Source organism: Aquila chrysaetos, chromosome 16 (genome assembly GCF_900496995.4).
Source record: "Aquila chrysaetos chrysaetos chromosome 16, bAquChr1.4, whole genome shotgun sequence".
Classification (NCBI taxonomy): Eukaryota; Metazoa; Chordata; class Aves; order Accipitriformes; family Accipitridae; genus Aquila; species Aquila chrysaetos.
Genome location: NC_044019.1, coordinates 10,601,681 through 10,622,585, shown reverse-complemented (window position 1 = coordinate 10,622,585; position 20,905 = coordinate 10,601,681). Strand labels below are relative to the sequence as shown.

General features: G+C 40.5%; 1 protein-coding gene across 7 annotated transcripts in view; it reads right to left on the bottom strand.

The window, feature by feature from the left end:
* TSPAN4 (tetraspanin 4) overlaps nt 1-20,905 on the bottom strand; it is a 477,301-nt gene that overhangs the window by 56,617 nt on the left and 399,779 nt on the right. For all 7 annotated transcript variants that reach the window (XM_030038299.2, XM_030038293.2, XM_030038295.1 and 4 more), the window contains one exon: nt 7,800-7,874. In XM_030038299.2, coding sequence (XP_029894159.1) covers nt 7,800-7,874 — 75 coding nt within the window. The remainder of the gene's footprint in view (nt 1-7,799; nt 7,875-20,905) is intronic.

Below are 20,905 nucleotides of genomic sequence, written 5' to 3'. Positions count from 1 at the left end.
ACTACTTACTCACCACTTGTTAATGTGGTGAGTAATAACCACCATTACTGTATTCCAGAGTTTTCCTTTGGAGAGGCTGGCTGAAGACCTGCACCACTTATATTCATCTACTATGAAACCTGAAACTTGAGACACGGGCATGGGAAAAAATTCACTGTAAAAGTGCTCCCACAACAAAGATATACTCTGACATGCTCCTGAGATTGAGTTAACCTTTAATTAGGGATTACAAACCAGTAAGAAGGAAGCCCAGATACACCTCTTTCTGTTGTAGGCTAACTGATACATTGCCAAATATTTATCAGGAGATCCTCAGATGAATTTAGTGATGTCAGGAAATAAAAAATAGACCTGGCTGGCTTTAAGCCAGGCATAATGGCAGCAGCAGCTGTGTTCGATTAATCTATAGAGATCTGGGAATTAATGTCCCAGTCAGCCAGGTTGGAGGTTGGAACTGGATTTCTCCTGAGAAAAAGCACTACGCCAAACTGTGCAGCAGGATGATATGAAAAATATTGTACTCATTGCAAGATGAACAAAAATACATACTGACTAGGATGAGACACCTACATTCATCTTCATTTCTGATCTCAGCCAAAATAGGAAGATATGAGGCATAACGAGCTGACAGGCTACTGCATTATCTAATCTTTAGAAAGAGTATTTGTGTTAGGCACGGAGCTTAATTTAGGAAAGTTTGATTTTCCTTTCCCTGCACCCATTCCCTTGCTAACACTTTATTCAAGGAATCAGTTAGGCCTTGATCAACCATTGATCAGGAGTTCCCAGTGGGGAGCCCTAATGCATTTCATCTGCAGTTATTGTTCCTAAATAACACCTATTTCTGAGCATGCACTTAATTCTTTTCATCAATACTGTGCTATTCTTCAATAAGCCTGTTAATAGCATTTTGGAGGTGCACTTTCAATGAAATCCTCCTTTGACAAATGAATTAGTGAAACTATCGGGATTTCCTTTGGTGTGTTTCCTTTTTTCAGCCACACAGGCAAATAAATTCCATCCCCCTCACCTCCTCCTGCCTAATGAAAGGTTAAAGTGATGTGCTGGAGTTCAAGATACTAAATGGAAAGCTGTTCAGAACAAATAGAAAAAGATAACCAATAATGCTTTAAAGCAAACATTCATTATTTTTCACTAAATTCCCTATGGAGTGAAAGATGTGATGCATCTTTACAATCTCCAGAATTTTTCACTGTCATTAGCATTTCCCTAGCAATATTTCCTTTAAAGGAAAGACACAAAAGTAGCATATCAACTTTGACAAGACTTCTGTATATGATTAAGTCAGTCACATGGATTTAAGCATGCACTTGAGTTAACTGCTGAATAGGGACAGATTTAAACCTATGCCTGAATGCTTTGCTGAAAAGAAGCCAAAATGGATTGGTTACAATTAAATTCTTTTGATGAAATTTCTGCAACTCCCTATTGTGTGACACCAGTACTGAAATGCTAATAAACTAGTTAAAATTAAGCTTATTACCAAGTAAAATAAACCACAGAGACACTTTTGTCTTTTCTTATTTTATATCACCATTTATAAAACATTATTTTGCATTAGAGAAATATAATACTTGACCAGGGCTAACGCATCAGTTTCACAGAGCAATAATTGCAGTGCATCACAATCCAGGAGACAATCTATAGCTTCCTCCACATCCGCCTGCAATGCTACTCCTGTTTATCTGAGAAATAGCTTTTAGCTATGTCAGCACTTACACAAAACCCTAACTCCAGAACACTGCCAGAGAGATGCTATGTGCCAGGAACTGCTCAATGTGTGGAGAGCTCTTTCAAAAAAAAAACCAAATGGAACTCTAACTGAAAAATAAAGCATTAACACACGGGCTGCTCAGAAACCATTGCATACACATACTAGGACTTGCATGCTCTGAAGCATGTTATGTTAATGCAGCATATCCCCACAGAAATACCACGGAGAGTTAAAAATGGCCTTGTCCTCTTGAGAGCCTTCTGCACGCTGACAAACGTAGATACTACCCACAGAGATATTGTTCTGAAATTCTCCCAGCCTTGCACAGCAGCAGGAACCGCTATGTTCACTGTGGCAAAGGAGGATACAGGGACCCAATATTTCTACCACCACTCAAAAGTTTCAACAGTAAGAAGTTTTAAAATGTATGACAACGGGATGGTGTAGGCAAAGTCAAATGCTGATGAAGAAACACTGGTAGAAAAGGCAGGCCATCTGACTGAAGAGTGGTGCAGAGTGACCACCCTGCCAGTTCTGCAGGGTTTTCCAAGGCCTGTTGTTTTCCAATACCTTACCATCTGTAAACCACACACAATTTGGATGATCTTGTCCCTTCACTTTAGCCGCCATTTCTCCATTTTAAAAAAGATTAACAACTTCTGTGGGTGCACCTGGGACAGCCCTGTGTGCTAGGCTGACTAGGAACATGAGACATTTTGTTACCTGAGCAGACATCCTGCTCCCCTGAAGCTCTATCGAAGACAAACATAGAAAACTTTTAAGCTCTCTGGACTGAAGCTCAATCAGAACAACAGTTTCTGCAGTAGGTTTGAACTAAATTTTCTGTATGAATAATTTCTTCAGTTTGATTGTGAACACCTTCCTCATATTGGCCAGCGGCTCAACAGCATCAGATAATTTCTGTGAGCAACTGCTCATGAGTGCAGAAGGTGGAAGAGATTCAGTTTTTCCACTTTGTCTTTAAAGCCAAATGTGAAAGAGGTTGTGAGGACTGAGCTATACTTAAAATCATACCCACTACATTTCAGTCTGCTGTCTCTAATCTGTATGGGACCAGGCAAAATATCAATCAGGAATTACAATAATTTGTAAAATGTTTTGAGAAACTAAGCAAGAAATGCATCAATCTACAGACCATATTTTTTATAAGCTAGCAGTAAATGCTATGGAGGAACTCATTACAATTTACTGCGACACGGAAAACAAGAACATTTTCACACATCTCATGAAAAACAGAAGTAGCCATTATTTTTCAATCCTCTATCATTCTGTGGGCCATTTTCAACGCAGCTAAGCAGGCAAGGAATTTAGGCTGTAATTTTCACAGGGACCCCAAGTGAGTTAATGGCCTAATCGTTATTGAAAATTCCGGTCTTAACTTTGAGTTGCCAATAGCAGTAACTGCTCCCATAATCAAATATCATAGTCAGTGATCCTTCAGTGCTTTTGTTCCTTAAACTGGCTTATGTTACTCAGTTTGACATTTCAAAAAGAAAAGAAAAAAAGGCACATTATGGTGGTTTAGTAATGTTCTTCCATTTGTGGGCATTAAATGGTGGCACCATAGCTCTGCCCATAAATCAGAAAAAATGCAGACATCTGAACAAACAAACCTACTGAAAAAAAATCATGTATTACGGCTGCAAAAAAGTAAATATGGACTTTTCTTTTCTGTGCCTCCAGGAGAATCATCACAGTAAAAATAAATACAGATGCTAAAACCAGAAGGATTATACAAGTTAGAACTGGTACAAGGCTATGCATTTTATTAGCGTAATTTATATTCTAACAGGGTCCAATCTGGTGTTGAGAAATATAAGGAGTATCCAGCCTCTGACAGGATACAGCTCTGCTGCTTTCTCTTAATCACAATAAAATTATGGTTAACCCTATCAGTACCCCATGGATCTCTTACAAATACATATAGAGCCTCACACAGAAATGATCAACTTATAAAAATGTCAAATGCTGCTCTGTATTAATGGAATCAAAATAAAACATATTAAAGAGACTGTTCAAAAGCTATAGATGGGTGGCCATTCACATAACCATTCACATGACTCTAGCAGTGTCACTGGAGTTTGGACTACTTCAAATGGGGGCACAAATTTAGCCTGAAAAAAGAGTGCTCTCAGAGTGGTAACAACCTGCCTTAATTCTCATAATCACACAAACTCCATTCAATACCCACATCTCTTGGGCTGATATTTGTGCCCTCAAAAAAATAAAAAGCTACAGTTTGGGAACTTGCATACAGACATGCACAAACACCAAGAGGAGCTCCCAAGTCCCTCGGGTGCCCACTTTGAGCTGAAGACAGCCTACAAACCAGTCACTCTGCTGTTCTGTGAACAGCCAGGACAAAATAAAAGTGCTATATATTTTTCCTGACAACTATCCCATAGGAATGCATTTCCTTATCCTATTCCCACACAGCCCACACTTCACTTCGGCAGCACTCAAAGGATTCATATTTTGCAATGTAACCAGACAGGACAGTTGGAGGAATAGTGAACAAGGTATGAGCTCAGGCCCTGCCAAAGAGATCCACAATCCAGCTCCAAAAAGCAAGGCATTACCCCTTTTCCTTTCCATACTATGTATTCCTGAGCTTTCTCTAAGCCCCTCTTGCTTTACAATATCAGACTACATAGGCATTTCAGAGAAAGAATTGTAAAGTCCAGGGCAGCATTTACCTCATGAGATCAAGACAAACGTTTCTCCATCATGGGAAGATGACATTTTAGGGCACAGGAGCAAGTTGGCTGCTTAAAAGCTCAGAGAGGCTGCTGCCAAGTCACTAGAATGAGAGGCAGAGGCAATTTTGGGGCTTCTCCCAAGCTGATGAATGACAACGGGTCAGTCTAGGCTGCCTTGAGTCCCAGCAGCCTGTCCTGTCCACCTCCACAGCTGCACACTCTTCCACAGCAGAAGAATAAGAGTGCTGTGCCAAAAACCTATCTGTGAATGGCTGTAAAGACCTTTTGTCTTGATGCTTTTTAGTAACTAACAGGCTACTAAAGCAACAGTCCCAGCAAAGGATACAGAAACTACTTCACAGCTCGTGAGTGCTGCGTCCACACTCCCCTGGATGCACACCCGCCCTGTGGCTGATATTGCAGTGCAAGCACCAGCTTGCGACTGTGCCCATTCTACAGCAGAAGGAACAAAATGGACATCATTCACTGGGCAAGTGCTATTAAGTCAGCTGCAATACCCAGCCCTGCCATTTGCACAGCTCAGTCTCTCACATCCCTTGCTGTCAGCCAAAACTAAACTTAGAATTGGCCCCAGCTGCCTGCAGAGTCTTGGGCAATTCTCTCAGCTCCTGCCTCTCCACCTAAATAGGGTAATAACACTGCCCTGCTCCAGGGGAAGAGGAGAGTATTGATTAAACTTTGCAGCAAGGGATAAAGTATCCACTCCAAAGTCCTTCCACTTGACAAAGTAGGAGTAAGTGAAAACTGCAAGGGAATCCATTATTCAACCTCTTCTCAAGCCAGAAAAAGAAAATAACAATTGCCCCTCCACAGTTTATCCTGGGAAGAATTTTACATGTACATGCACTCCTAATTAATAGAAAGCTACCAGGTACTTGAAAAAACTTCTGATTTTATATGTGTGTATATATATGGATGATACAGGAGCCCCCAAAGTCTTAATCTTCAGACTCCTTTCCTGCTCTTGCACACAAAATTAATGTTACTTTCTTCTGACCTGCAAGTGTTAGTGTAGATTGTTCCTTCATTGATTTTCCAAGGAGCTGCATTAACTGAATGACTGTGGTGGACTTGTCTCGGTTAGCTACTTCCCCTTACCAGTACACGTGGCAATATTGTCCTACACATCAGGAAAGCCAGCACACAAATTCTAAGCATGCTGTATGAAAATACTAGTTTTAGGCTGCTGCTGTTTTATTTATTCTGTAGGCAAGACTGTAATTGTAACACAAACTATTGATTTCCTTAGTATAAGACCATGGATTTAAAGTCATACAGGAACATTAAGAGCTTCAAATTTGATCAGTCACAATACACAGACTACAGCAATTTCTTAACTCAGTAGCTAACTGCACTTGAACCGGAGCCCATATTTTAGACTCTGTTTTGATCTTACAGGCAACTGTAGTGTACCTCCTGCATCAACCTACAGTACGTGACTCAGAGGAAAGTTAAATTTCCTGATCTCTGTACTAAGAACAAATAAAAAACACTGCAAACCAACAGGCTGAAGGAGGGAGGAAATCCCTCCTGACACTTTTCCACTATTTTTACCTCTGAAAAGCGAGGACCAACATTCTGTGACACACTTGTCAACATAACAGTGCTGATTGTTTTATGAATAAAAACGTTTCTTTGGTTTTTTTCTTCCCTCCATACCCACACATTTATTGAACTATTAGTCTCAGCAGCAGCCAACAACAGGGAATTCTACAAGATGATGATGTGGAGCATAAGAAACATTTCTTTTAAACCTACTCCTTAATATTTTCAAGTATTTCTTGTGTGTTCAGGACAGGTCTTTAATATATCAGTATTTTAGAAACTGCTATCATTTATCTTCTTAAGATCTCTTAAGCAGAAGATCTCTTTCCCTTCCCAAACTGAATCAGGGTAGTTTCCATAACCCCTCTTCATGACTGTTCTCTCCCACCTTTCTAGTGCTTCTAATCATTTCTGTAACCAAAACTCAACATTAAATTCAGTGAAGTGAGTCCGTCAATTTATACAATGACATGATAATATTTTCTAACTGATTCCCTTCCTAAATATAGCCAAGTGTTGTATTTAGGTTTTGGAGGCCCACTGCATATTAAGTAGATGCCTGTAGTAAGCTGTCATGTATGACGTGTAGATCTTTCTCCCAAGAGGTTACAAGTAATTCAGAATCCAATAATGCATACAAGTAATTTTAAATTGCCCCTTCTGCTTTAATTACCTTGCAAGTTAATTCCATGTTCCAGCTACAGCATGCCATCCAGCAACCTAGCTCTTTTCAGTCCTTCAGAAGTGCACCTGACAATCACTCACAGTGTTCATTAATTAAATTTGGAGCCTTTCTAGAAAGTAATGTTGACATCTTATCCACTCCTCATCCAGGTTATTGCTAACCATACTGAATATAACTAGGGCTGCTGTTAATCTTCATTTTATTTTGACATTTTGTGTAGTTATTTTTAATTTGTATTTATTTTTTCCTATTTTGTCTTTCCATTCCAGAGGAAGCTGTTTATTGGTCATTTACCTGATGACTGTTAATTCATGGCAAAATTTTGCCACTTACCCTGTGATTTTCAAGCTCCCTTAGTCATCAGTTGTAAGAGACTTTATTTGACAATTTTGATTGAATAGGCAGGTTATGCACAATTATGCCCTTTTGGGGGGTTTTTTTAATGTAAGATTTTTTTTTTTAGAAAAATTATTTTAAGGATAAAGATAATTCAGATAGGCAATCATGCCCTTACAACAGAAATACCAAGGGAGCACAGGAACAAAGGTAAAACCTAAGTAAAATTTGAAACCAAAACCAAAAGCTTTGTTTATTAAACCTTTATACATTTACCTTGGCTTTCCACTAGATTCTAAGCACACATATGCTGCAAGGAGCAACTTAGAAAGATAACGGATTGTGTGCCTTTGCCTGTGTGCTAAGGACACCTCCTTTGTAGCAACATTAATGTGGTTCTTAAATTGTAAACATTTTTTAAAAATACTATTCATTCTGATGGGTGTCTCTTCCTACATGTTCCTAGTAAGGATCATTGGCTTCTTTGCTTTTTTGTGAGGGTTTTTGGTGTTTGATTTTTCTTTAAATGGCAGATGCACTTGGCAATATCTGTGACCTTGAGTTGTACACATGAGCAAGCGAGCCCAGTCCTGCAAGGCTGTTTATGCATTCTGAGAGAGCTCCTTCTGAGAGGGGTGTCTCAAGGAAGACAGAAGCATGACGTGCATACCAAGCCAAGTGCTTCATGATTTATTTATAGGGAAAAGGGGCATAAAAATTTGCTGAAGGGGAAAGAAAAATGAAGAATCTGACTTACCTTGTCGGTGTAGACAAAGAACAGAATCACAACAGCGAGCTCCAACAGAAATATAATTAACAGCATGATAAAAAACTGCCAAGAGAAGAAGGGACAGGGGAAAAAACAAAAAGCAAAAACCATCAACATCTATTTCAGCTTTTTCTGGAATCACAATAAGTACATTCAGCAGATCATGCAGAATGGGGAGCGGAAGTCATACAGGCAGCAAGATGCAAAGCTGCTGTGTTACAGCAGAGCAGAAGGCATGCGACATGCAGCAACTGAAAAAGCAGGTAGAGGACTAATCAGGAAACACAACAGTATCTGGGCATACGTGTGCTCATTTATATCACTGATTTCAGTAGTAACAGCATAAAACCCCTCAAAGATCTGTCTCCCCAGCAGGCCAGTGCTCTATTTGACAGTAACCCTTGAGGACTCTTCCCAGGCTAGGTTTTCTTTATTTTTTCCCCCCATCAGATCTTTCCAATTAACAAGATACCAGCGAAATCCACAGCTTAGACTTCCCATTGCAACAGAAGGTAGCCTGGTCCATAAACCATAAAGTCATAGCTCCTTTCAAGGGGAATTGTGGGAGAAGTGAAAGGCACACCAAAAATCTTGTCTACCAAGTTAGCTTTACGAGCAGTTTCAGGTAGCTACAAAAATCACCCATGGGTTTCAACTGGAAGGGGCTGATTTGTACTGAAGACATCAAAACAAAGTCAGTCCATCTCTTTTTCTCCTCATAAGCCACGGAACTGTCTAAAGCCCAGTGGGCAAAGCTCAAAGGAGTGGATAAAAAACTTTTAACACAGGGGTTTCAGGTAGATTCTCTAAAGCCATCAGCTCTGATCGACTTCAGTGAGAGGAACTGTTGGCAATGCCAAACACTTCTGAAAAACCGTATCTCCTGCTTTTTGTTGAGATGCTAGATGGGTCTGCAACACAGATCTGCACCAGCATCAACACAGCGGTTGCACGGACTTTAGAACAAGCGCTATCAGAGCATTAAATGAAACTGAGTTTTGCAAAGATGGGTAAAGAAGAGAGAGTAATTTTGGAAACTTTTTAGGCTCAGGCAAAGGTCCTGCTCCCTATAACACAAACTCCATACACTTAGCAGCCTGCAAGGCTGGAATTCTAATACTGAGCAACACTAACTTAATTGAAATCCCATCCCCAAGTGAAAAAAACAGTTACCATCTCTTTAGCTTCAATGACAAGGCTGCAAACCTATGAAAGTTTAATAGCTACAAAGCCTTATCAGAGCTTCTTCACTGCCTGGTAAGTCAAAACCAAACCTTTGAGCCTATGGATTTCTGTGATTGAATGGAGGACAAAGGTCAAGAAGGGGAAAATACCTTTCTCCACTAGTACAATTACACTGTCTACAGAACTCATTGCATTTTGCCCTGCAAGTCTTAAATTAAAGTTTACTTTTAAATCTTCATCATTAGTATCTTCACACCTGCCTGACCCTAATACTAGATCCTATTACTGCCCAGTTTTGAATCACAGAACTCATTCACGCTCATGATTCAAGCTGATTTCCATATCATTACCATCCAGTGCTGACCTTCTGTATGGCTTTGCAAACCAGCCTTGGTGCAGCTTGCTTATTTTTTACGTTTACAATTCTAGCCTGCTGCATAGCATTAATTGAACCAGGACAAAGCGTATCACTCTTTGCAAAGAGGCACAGACACTTTGCTATGTTTTATTTGGCTGTGGGGTACTCTTTTGCTCATCCATAAAGCATGGCTTTTCTAAAATGTGCATGCGAACACCGCTGTCTCCCTGTGAAATTCACTGGCATAGCCTGGATTACATTAGGCAATTTCTAGAGCAAGGGAAGGACTCGTACCCATTGTAAACAGCGATCAGCATTTCCTACCACAGGACCCCAATTTCATCAGCTTATAATTTTGCCAAACCTTCATTGTCTATGCTTATATATTCTGAGCTTGTTTCTGTCTAAAGGATAAAAGCTTTTGGAAGAACTTCAAAAATAGCACTTCAGTTACTTCTAAGAATGAAGCAGGGTGAAGTATGTTATTCTGCCCAGGTGGCTTAATTTGAAGTCCTCTCACTCCGGTGTTTAGAGCAGGGACCTGAAACAAAGTGCAGCTCCATTTCAGGCACGTGCCTTTTGTCTTACCCAACTATGAGTGGATTTTTGTGGGAAAGTTATTAGCCTTCAAAAAACTGCATTTCACACATCCAGTAGAGATGAGAGGGCTCAGCAGCTAAAACCTTCAAAAACTGCAACCACTAAAAGCCCACTCATGTCCTTCCCACAGCTCATGCATGACCAGACAACTCACAAACCATCCCACAGAGCACCTTCCCCGCTCCTGTGGTGCCCACACATGTCCGCAAATGCCTTCCTAACATCCCCTCAGAGCCAATGGCCTCCAGTCCTGCTTCACAGGACATGACCTGGAACAGCAGGTACGGCCAGGAACTGGAGTAAAATTCAGGGATCTGTTTTTCCTGTGCTCTCAGGAAAGATTTTCCTCCCTTCTCTGCATTCACCAGCATTGAGACAGTACAGATGAAGCCAGGGAATGACTTTGCAGGAAAAAGGGGAACCTGAGGAAGAACAGAAGAACAACAGATGGGGAATGGTTTGGTTTAGGATACGATCTGCCTACCAGTTTTAGAGAAACTGGACCTACTGGCAGTAGCCGATCAGGGCAGGAGACACCAGAGAAAAACGCAAGGCCTGTGCAGTTGCAGGGCATGCCTGTGCACATGGATACCTAAGAGGAGCTATGCCTTTGAGAGGATGTTTGAGAGGATGGTGGCCTGTGGAGGACCCCGTGCTGGAGCTGTGGGAAAAAAAGAGCAAGAAACAAAAAGTGGCAGAAAAAGGAAAGCACCCCGCACAGAACCCTACAACTGAGTACAATGTGTAGGGAGTGAACTGGAGGCTCGCAAGGGGGGAGGAAAGGTGTCTGGAGGGAAGTTGAGGTGTTTTGTCAAGTGTGTAATTGTCATTATTTCTCAATACCAGAATCAGTAATTAAAAGTTTATCTTAACTGGCAATAAATTAAGTGAAATTTCATGACTCAAGAGTGTTTTCTCCTGCAACACCAAGTCATACAGCTCTGCTAAACCTCCCCATCTTAGGACTGGAGCAGGCAGCTGCTGTTGCCAGCTGTGCCACTGTGTCCAGCAGCACAAGGCTGTGGGGTGGACCTCCTGGCGAGACCACGGTTGCCATCCTGCCTTTTTCAGTTCACACTAGAGAAATAGGTATGATGTTGCCATTGTAAAAGATTCTAAAATTGTGAAGTCAAGCACTCAAAATTTAGGACATCTCAGAATAAAAGTCCTCTCAGTGATGGTTATGTACCATGTTTAAGTCTTTCCCTACACAGGCTCAGGGGTTCCTCCAAGCTATTACTGGTGGGAATTTGGTTTCATGCACTGCAGATTTAGGAAGTCATACAGTGAACCAAAATTAATGTACACTGTTCAGAAAGTCAAAACTTAGATAAGTAGGATTATGCTTTTTCTCCACAGAAAAATATTTTTGTTTTTAAATAAAATATCTAGTTTTATCTTTCTTACTATCTGCGTTCATTGACAAAAAGTACACTGTTATATCACAGATAACTAATATGTATTAGTAATCCCACTGTGTGCAGACAGTAGAGACATGCACTATATTTTTTATTGTAAAGGTAAATCACGTGAGGTCAACCTCAAGGTGGAGGGTTCAAATTCACCACCTGGTAAAAGCTACAAGCACTTACATGTCAGCACATTTATCATCCCACCTCTAAAGAAGAACCCTACTTGAACCCAAACCAACACATCAGAAAGTAAAAATTGAGGCTTCAGACTGAGCTGGCTGCAAAGCATACCTGCACACTTCAGCACATCTTCTAATCCACCAAAGTGCATGCATGGACGCATGCACAACTTGCTTCTCTACTCCCATAGCACCTTCCAACAAAAGTTCACTTTCAGTTCCATTCTCAGTAATCATCCCAAAGGGAATGATGCCCAATCTGGGGCCAGAATCAGCTTGGCATATCCCATTCAAATTTAAAAGGGAGAAACATAAGCCCACTAAAGGCTCACAGGTTCTAAACCCCCACCACACCTGCTGGAAACTCTCACAGCTTCTTTTCAAATGAGTTCTTTCACTGTGGTGATAAATACAGAGAAGAATATAAATGTGTTTTGCTTTGGTTCACTGGGGCTGCAGGCTGTTGGTATAATAAAGATTTATGCATGGAGAAACAACAATCCCAAAGCAAAGCATTCATGTAAAACTCCATAAAAACAAAAGATAAATCTGACCTTGTACAGAGAGATGCTTTACCACACTACTTGTTAAATAGTGGGATGCAACCTAGTAGAGGTTCACTGGAGATGTACCCACTGCACAGCTTTTCATAAATTACACCTGAAATAACCCCACAGAAATTTTAATGAGAAGGGAGGTAAGGTGACACCTTTCTGTCTAGCGACCACTGCTGATTTCCAACCCTTAAGAAAACTAAGGCCAGTTTCTCAGCAGTTACCTTCATATTCTACAAAGCCATGACTTTCCCACAGGTTCCCATTAAAGGAGTATAGAAAAGGAAGTATGCAATTGCTATCAAGCCTACCTCATAGCTATGCATCGCCCTCCTGATGTCAGAGAGAAAAACGTATTAGAGAAGAAGAGGTCCCAACTTGCAACTCCGTCCCCATTGGAGCCATGCTAGGCTTTTGACCCACTAGTTCCGGTTCCCTTCATCCAGCCTGTTAATATCCGTGGGAGAATCAAGAACTGCTCCCTATGTACATCATTTAAAGCACGTCTCCATCACAGCTCACAAAGGGACAGAGCAACAAGTTAATTATATTTTCTTCCAAAACAAACAAGACCCTCTGGTTTTTCAGATGTTATAGACGCTTGCCTCTCTGCATGATGACTGAGCATCACACACTAATACACAGGATTGGGTCTTTTGCTTCCCCACTGCCTCTCCTTCCCAAATCTTTTCCATCATTCTATGATGTTGCTCAAATTGCCCATCTCTCCGTGTCAGAAATAGCTGACCTTCTCACAGTCTCCCAAAGACAAAAATGACCAAGCACAATGAAAACCAATCTGTGATCATCTTTTTAGTCTCCTAACATTTTGCTATGAGACTAAACATGATATAACTGATGGCAAAATCGAGAATGCTGTGTTTAGACTGATCCCTGAAGTAATGCTTTTAGTTTTATGGGAGTCTGTCTCAGAAGGAGACAGTCAGATCTCAGTGTGCCAGACCCTCTTCTCAACTTAGCTAATGACAGGAGACAGAAGTTTCTTGCAAAGTATTATTCAAATCATCTTCAACAAACAGCAAGAAAGCAGTAGGAAGACCCAAGAGCCAGCCAGTGACACATTCCAAACTAGTTTTAAAGTTCATGGCTTAGCAAATAATTTGTTTAGACCAAACAGCCTACAAATTAGCGTAACCTACCTGAGAAACTGGACAAATAACTTCAACAGTTAGCCTGTGCTGTGTTCCATCACGTAGTGCCTACACTGTTAATCTATCTGCAAGTGGGACAGTTAGCTGCTTTTCTGACAGAGACAATATGAAGTAAAACACATGAGCAGGCAGGTTGCTCCTGTGAAAGTGCTCCAGCAAACTCTTGGTCTGCAGCAGCTCCCAGGATGAAGAAAAAAAAAAACAAAACCCAAAACAGAAGATTTACAGGCAATCTTTCCTCTGTAACATCAACTGCAAGTTTGATACAGTCAAGCATTCTGCCTTTTAGTTAGGCTGGATTACCAAGTCCTCACTGATCAGCTTTAATTTCAGTATTACATTTCACTTCCTAATTAATAAGCACCTCAGGGAGAAGAAATTACAGATAATTCGTTGGGCTAAAATTAAAATTGTTGGTCTTCGAAGAGAACTCTAACTTCATAGCCTGGGAGGGATTTTAATTTGTCTGCCTAGTCCTAATGTGTACATATATAACTTTCATTTTCAAGAGCAGTCCTGCTCTGACTGCTAGAACACAGAGTCTCTTAGAATCACAGAAACATATAGGTTGGCAATGACCTCTGGGGATTATCTGGTCCAACCCCTTGCTAAAAGCACAGTCAACTAGATGAAGCTGTGCAGAGCTGTGCCCAGTCACCTTCTGAGCATCTCCAAGTATGAAGACAGACAGCTGTCCATAGCCTTACTGGACACCTTTTTCCAATATTCGACTATCTTCATGATAACAAAAATATTCCGTATATCTAATTGGAATTTCCCTTGTTGGAACTTCTGCCTATTACCTCTTGACCGATCCCTGTGAATCCTTCCATAAGCTATATGTCCTTTAGACTGTACCAAAAAGTAGTTGAAGATATGAATAAAATCTCCTCCTTGTTTTAATTTCTTAAGACAGAACAAACCCAGTTCTCTCAGTCCGTCCTTGCACATCATGTGCCCCATAATCATCATGGTGGCCCTCCATTGGACTCCTTCCCCTCTGGTGTGTACGTGTCTCTTCTACTGGGGAGCCCCAAATTGAGCTAAGCACTCCAAATGTAGCCTTATCTTATTCTTTCTCAGTGTCAAGAAATGTAAAGGCATGTGGGGCTTGGTATGGCCCAAAACTACCCAATTATTACATTTATCTTTTTTTCTGATCTAAGACAAAGGCACATATTAAAGTGCAGGCTCTCCACACATTTGAAAGATCTCTGCTTGTTCTGATCAAAAGGAGAAGGTCCTTTATTTTTCAGTTAAAGGAGGATTATCAGATTGTGTTACTGTGCTTTAGGCCTAAACTATCTGCCAAAAAGAATTTTTTTTAATTGATTTTTAGATTATAATTTGATATGAACAGAAATACTATCAGAAAACTCACATCACATTCTGCACATAACCTTCTCTACAGGGATAGCATCTTATCTTTAATACTGAAGGTGTAAACAGTATCTCTCTTTTTTGAATAAATGAAGTCAAACCATAACCTACACGTTCACAGAGCTCCATTAAAGTCAAAATAACTTAATGGATTTTATAGCAGCCACACTTTACCAAGCTGCCTGAAAATGAAGAACTTTCCTTGAATTTAATATGCTTTGTAATTTTCCTGTTCTCTTATCATCGATTATATTATTTATATTGAAATAATATCTACTAGACTGAGTGCAGATGCCTCATTACTATGGTTGGCATTGTCAAAATCTTCTATCTTCCCTGCAGAAGTGCAGCATGCCCATGCCTAACCAAATTAAAACAGACACATCAACAAACTTAGATGCATAAAGTCAAGTACCAAAAGGGGTAATGCTGTCAGAGGTCCTGAATGCTATAAACTATTGCCAAATTTACTGCAGATTCCACACTTTGGAAAAAATCAAGCCACCTATGAAAAGTCAAAATCAATGCAAGAATTCCTGCTGAGGTACTGGAAAACAGAACTCCAGCTACTGGAGAACCACCCACTCTTTATAGGGGTCCTGTACCTGCTTTCAGCTACCAATGCTTGCCAATGTTGGCCCTGGCTTTCTAAGCACAGCAATATGAAGATCATCCCCAAGCATTTTAAAAGGTTTCCCAGAACAGCTTTTTTATTACATACTGGTGCATGACTTCCACAGAATAAAAACTGATATGGTACAGATTTTATCAGCATTCAAAAAAGAAAAAAAAAATAGAAACTTTCTTCCACTTTTGAAAGCAAAAGTGTTTAATGTATCACTAGTTCTCACAAGAAGTTTAACATAATTCCCCAAAGGCATTTTGATCTGACATATTCATAGGGAGTAGGAACATTATGAAAGGCTCACTTAGTATTTTAAAATTTTCTTTGATTTTCTTTTCCAAGGAACTGAGTAAGGAGAGGAGAACAGAAGAAAAAGTGCAATGGGAATTGTACTTGCATCTTAGAAATGACTTCTTCTGCAGCCTGGAAGACTTGTACAGAAAGAGACAGAGCAATGAATGAGAAATGACAGGACAGTGCCCAGACAGTAACAGTAACTGGAATTACAGTCAATAAATTGATCTACCACATGAACTTCACAACAAAAGGGAAAAGGCAGCTTGCTTCCATCAATTTCCATCACAGTGGATTCTGATTCTACATCTCAGTACCAAAAGTTTTTGCTGACGCTTGGTTTGAATTCCTCCTTTTGTTAGTTCCATACCATTGCTCCTACTTACCACCTTTTGCAGCACCGTGCATGCTTCCTTTCTGCCCACAGTATTTAGACTCCTCGAATATTTGTAGACTTATGTCCCATCTGAGCCCTCTCTCTGCCATGCTGTGCCTATTTAGCTCTTTTAATACTTCCTTGGAAGTAAATCTCTTTAGCCTCCTGATCTTTTTTTTTTCCCCAGCATAAAAGTGATAAGTTTGCTCATAAACTGTAAAAAGGCAGTAATGTATATGAGCAAACTTATGAACAGAAACTCCATTATGAAAATGGCATGTATCTAAATTTGGTTCATCAGCTGTTATTCTCTAAAAGCCTTAATAGTTAATTCATTGTGATTGTGACAAAGTCGTGCATGCTTTATGCCTGCTGGATATATAGTACAGCTCTGTTTATGTTTGGACTATATTTTTTATGAATGTGCAAAAACTCCTGCTGATCAATAAGGCTCAAAGAAATCTGCAGTAATTATTTCTGGGAAGATATACAACATATGCAGTTTTAACACATTAACAGTGTTTCATTTTAGTCTCATTACTGCTTTCAGTTGGAATCATTCAGTCTTGCTGCATTAGTAACTGAGAGTTGAGAGACTTGACATTCCCATATGTCCTGGTTTCAGCTGGGATAGAGTTAATTGTCTTCCTAGTAGCTGGTACGGTGCTATGTTTTGAGTTCAGCATGAGAAGAATGTTGATAACACACTGATGTTTTCAGTTGTTGCTAAGTAGCATTTAGTCTAAAGTCAAGGATTTTTCAGCTTCTCATGCCCAGCCAGCAAGAAAGCTGGAGGAGCACAAGAAGTTGGTACAGGACAGAGCCAGGGCAGCTGACCCAAACTGGCCAACGGGGTATTCCATATCATGTGATGTCACATCTAGTATAGGAACTGGGGGGAGTGGGGGCAGGGGCATCGCCATTTGGGGACTCACTGGGTGTCAATCGGCAGGTGGTGAGCAATTGCCCTGCGCATCATTTGTACATTCCAATCCTTTTATCATTACTCTTGTCATTTTATTAGTGTTATCATTATCATTATTAGTTTCTTCTTTTCTGTTCTATTAAACCATTCTTATCTCAACCCACGAGTTTTACTTCTTTTCCCAATTTTCTCCCCCATCCCACTGCGGGGGCGGGGGGAGTGAGTGAGCGGCCGTGTGGTGCTTAGTTGCTGGCTGGGGTTAAACCACGACACCATACTATGTGTCACAGGATTTTAACTGGCATTTTGTGGTGTTTCCAGTCATTTTCCATCTTCTCCAAAACCTGAATTAAAATCAATGAAGTGTCATCAAATATTAGCCAGGTATCACTCTCACATCACAACAGTAGGTGGGTATAGGCCCCTTTAACAGATCACAGATTATTTTTCCTTAGCACAAATAAAGGTATTGCTGGCCTTTGACTCTCTTTAAGGGCTGCTTCATCTCTTCTGCAAATGTAATGCAAAGGTGTGACATTATCTGGTGTCAATCTTTATCCTAGTCAAGACAGAAACTCATCCTACTTTTGAAGTACAATGCAGCTGAAGAACTAAAACATTAGACTGGCTCTTAAAAGTCCCTGCACCACTCCATTAATAACAAAGCAGTTGCTTGAGTCCATCTAACATAGCTAATGGAAATAGCAAATACAACTAAAAGGCTCTGGCTTGGGGTTAATCCAATATTCTCCATCTATGGCAAAGACATACAAAGTTAATTAGCGTCTAAACTTACACCTTTTACTCAGACTTTAACATCACCTGTGCACTTAGTAAATAGAGCTTCTTCCCTGAATCTACCATCCCCAGGATATTTCTCATCATCTGGAGCTCCAGCATGAAATGCGGTCGGACAGCTCAGTGCCCCGAGAGGAGGAGGAGAGCAGCAGCGAGCAGTGCCCACATCCCCTGCTGGGAGAGCGAGTGAGTCGGCAGGGCTGGCTTCACACTCATGTTCACACCAAACATCTGGCTGACCCCAAGTGCTGGGCAAACTGACAGAAGCTCCCCCAAGATGATAAGGGCAAATGACATGACCATGCTGCTCAGCTGACTTATGATGAGCTGAAGGGGAAAAAAAATAACTCTGAAATTCTGCAGTTCTCCATTTACACATATTTGCATACCCTGAGCTAAGCTTGCAATGGGACCTCACCTGCTAATTATAACAGAAAATTTCTCTTATTTCTAGGAGTCTCAAAATAGCATCTAGAAACTGCACTGCATGTGTAAGGGAAGGAAATGGTAAGAAGCAGATGGTCAAGAAGAGGAAAAAAGGACAAGGTAGAGTATTTTGTCTATATTTAAATTCTACCGCTGGTTTTCTCCCCAGTTTTCTGTTCCCAAATGTGCTACACAGAGGCTGCTGCATCAGATGCACACGGGTCAGTCTTGCAGTAGCTTAAAAAATGAACAGCAAGTCAATTTGGTTTATCTAATTCTGCCTTTTAGCTGGTAATATTCTCCTACTGGGGAACTGAAATGTTTATAGCATCAAATCAGCGATGGCTACACCTTGTGTAGGCATCACTGATTTACACAAACTAGCCTCTATTTCTTTACTTCCAGAGTTAGATTTTTCTAAGGTTCAGGTAATTCTAACCCTTAAAGAAAAAAGCCAGTGTTGCTCTTTAATTTAAGAAGCAGTGTTAAGGTGGCTAAAATAGCAAATGAATGATTGGGAATATAAGCACACATGCTGCTTTGGTAAGCCTATGGCTTTTTATCTGAGGAGATAATTTTATTGTTAGGACAAAAAATTATCAAATGTTATGCTCAAAAGAGACATGAATGTCTGAGCTGGCAAGGAGCACACAGGTTACCTGTCCTTTACTTTCAAAATGGGAGTAATTCTGTTGCCTCCCAGATCTTGCAGGTGACCCTAGGTCTGGAGGAAAAGCCCATCAAAATCAGCAGAGTTCAGTCTTACAGATCAGACAATGAACACATCTGCCCAGAGACTGCAAGCTCTGGCAGAAAAAAAGGTTCCTTCAAAGTGTTTTCCTGACCACCATGTAGTCTGATGCTCCGCTCTTCCACTGTGAGGTTCATTGGATTACTTAATTGCCCTGGTAATTTGATCTGCAGTGAAGTAACTGAGACCCACCTCAAGTCCTTACAGACAGTAGTAGGGCAAGATGAGGCTTGGTTCCTGAGTCCCCTTTTGAAATGGCTCAGAGACAGGTTTCTTTTCAGGAAACTTGGGCATGTGAGAGTTGGTTGAATGCTGAGACAAAAGATGGGGTGAGGGAGGCTTTATAAGTGACAGGTGATCTTCTTGAGCCTGCATAGACTGTCAGAGAAGCTGATGTTGCTAATACACAGCTAACAACTAATAATAGATTAATCAACCAGGAGTTAGGAACTTGGAAAAGTTGATAGCCATTTAGACAAACAGATTAAGCCTTCAACTGACATAAATTAGTATAGCTCCACTGACTTCTGCACAGCACTGTCACACTGTTTGACTGCCATAAAGCAGCATCTTGGCAATACAAAAAGGAACAGGGACATTAGGAAAAGGTTCTTCACTGAGAGGGTGGTCGATCACTGGAACAGGCTCCCCAGGAAAGAGGTCACAGCACCAAGCCTGTCTGAGTTCAAGGAGCGTCTGGATGATGCTCTTAGTCATACGGTCTAGTTTTAGGCAGTCCCACGAGAAGCAGGGAGTTGGACTCGATGATCCTTATGGGTGTCTTCCAACTTGAGATATTCTATGATTCAAAGCACATCAGGCACTAGTGGTATTGCATCAGTCTATATTAGAAAAATAAATACTACCCTATGAGGTAAGCCCTTCCTACACACTGAGCCTAAGCTCAAGTCTAAAAACAGGAGGGAAGGAAGACAGTTTTATTCTTTCTCTCCTCTGTTCCCAGGTCCTTTGATTAACAGCTACAAGAGCTGAAGAAAAGAAGGGAGGAAGGGGAGGACTCAGACAGGTCCCATTCACTCCTGAGTTTCAGTATCAGCCAAGCGGAAGGAGCTAAAAACTGAAAGACAATGAGGAGCAGATTCTTAATAATAAAGGAGAGGCAACGAAACTACGGGGGTTTGGTGCTCAGTACTTGCAGTCCAAACAGGTAGCAAAGTTAGGGCTTTCATATGCAACACAGTACTACACAGAGAAGTGTTGTATGTGATGTATAATGCTCTCAGGCTGTGTGTATTGTATCTTCCTGGTCTTTGCATCGCTTGCTCCTGTGGCTGCAGCCACGATATCCCTGATTTTGCTACTCAGATTGTGAAAAGAACACAAGCTCATGTGCTAAGCTGGAATGAGAATCTACTGTTTAGTCTGTAGCATTAAATTACTGAGATTAAGTAATTCACGGGCTATTTCTTTCCCATTTAGTTGCTTTGAAATAAATTCCCTGTCACCAATGAAGTTTCATCTGTCAACTCTCTGATTGGATCCAGTGACACTATTGAAAACAGTAGGTTTTTTAATTCTCCTTTTCTTCCCACTCATTAACTTCTTCCTCATTTTCTTTATTGCTATTTCACTTACAGATGAGCTGGCTGAAGTTCAGAAAAAACTCACCAGCACAGTAGAAAACATCATGGGCACTCATTTTCCCCTTGGACTATTCCATAAATAAGAGCCTTTTGATGTCTGGATAGTCATTCAGATACATATAGAGTACCAGCTCTTTCCGCAGCTAGTCCTGACCTAGTATCAAGTTTTAATTCTGATCTCATTCATTCCAGTAACTGTGATGAACTCCTTGCTTATTAACATGAGGTTCTCATTTAAATTAAGCTGAACACATAGATGTCTGTTAATGATTGTTTTCTTTCCCCTTCTCATTAATTGTTTCAGCTTTTCTACCAAAAAAAAAAAAAAAAAAAAAAAAAAAATCAGGCTTATCCACAAATCAGGAATAAGGGGAAAGAGGGCATATCTAAGCCATCTTCTTACTTATCTAATCCTTGATCTGATGGAACATACCCAACCTTGGTGCTTTATAAGA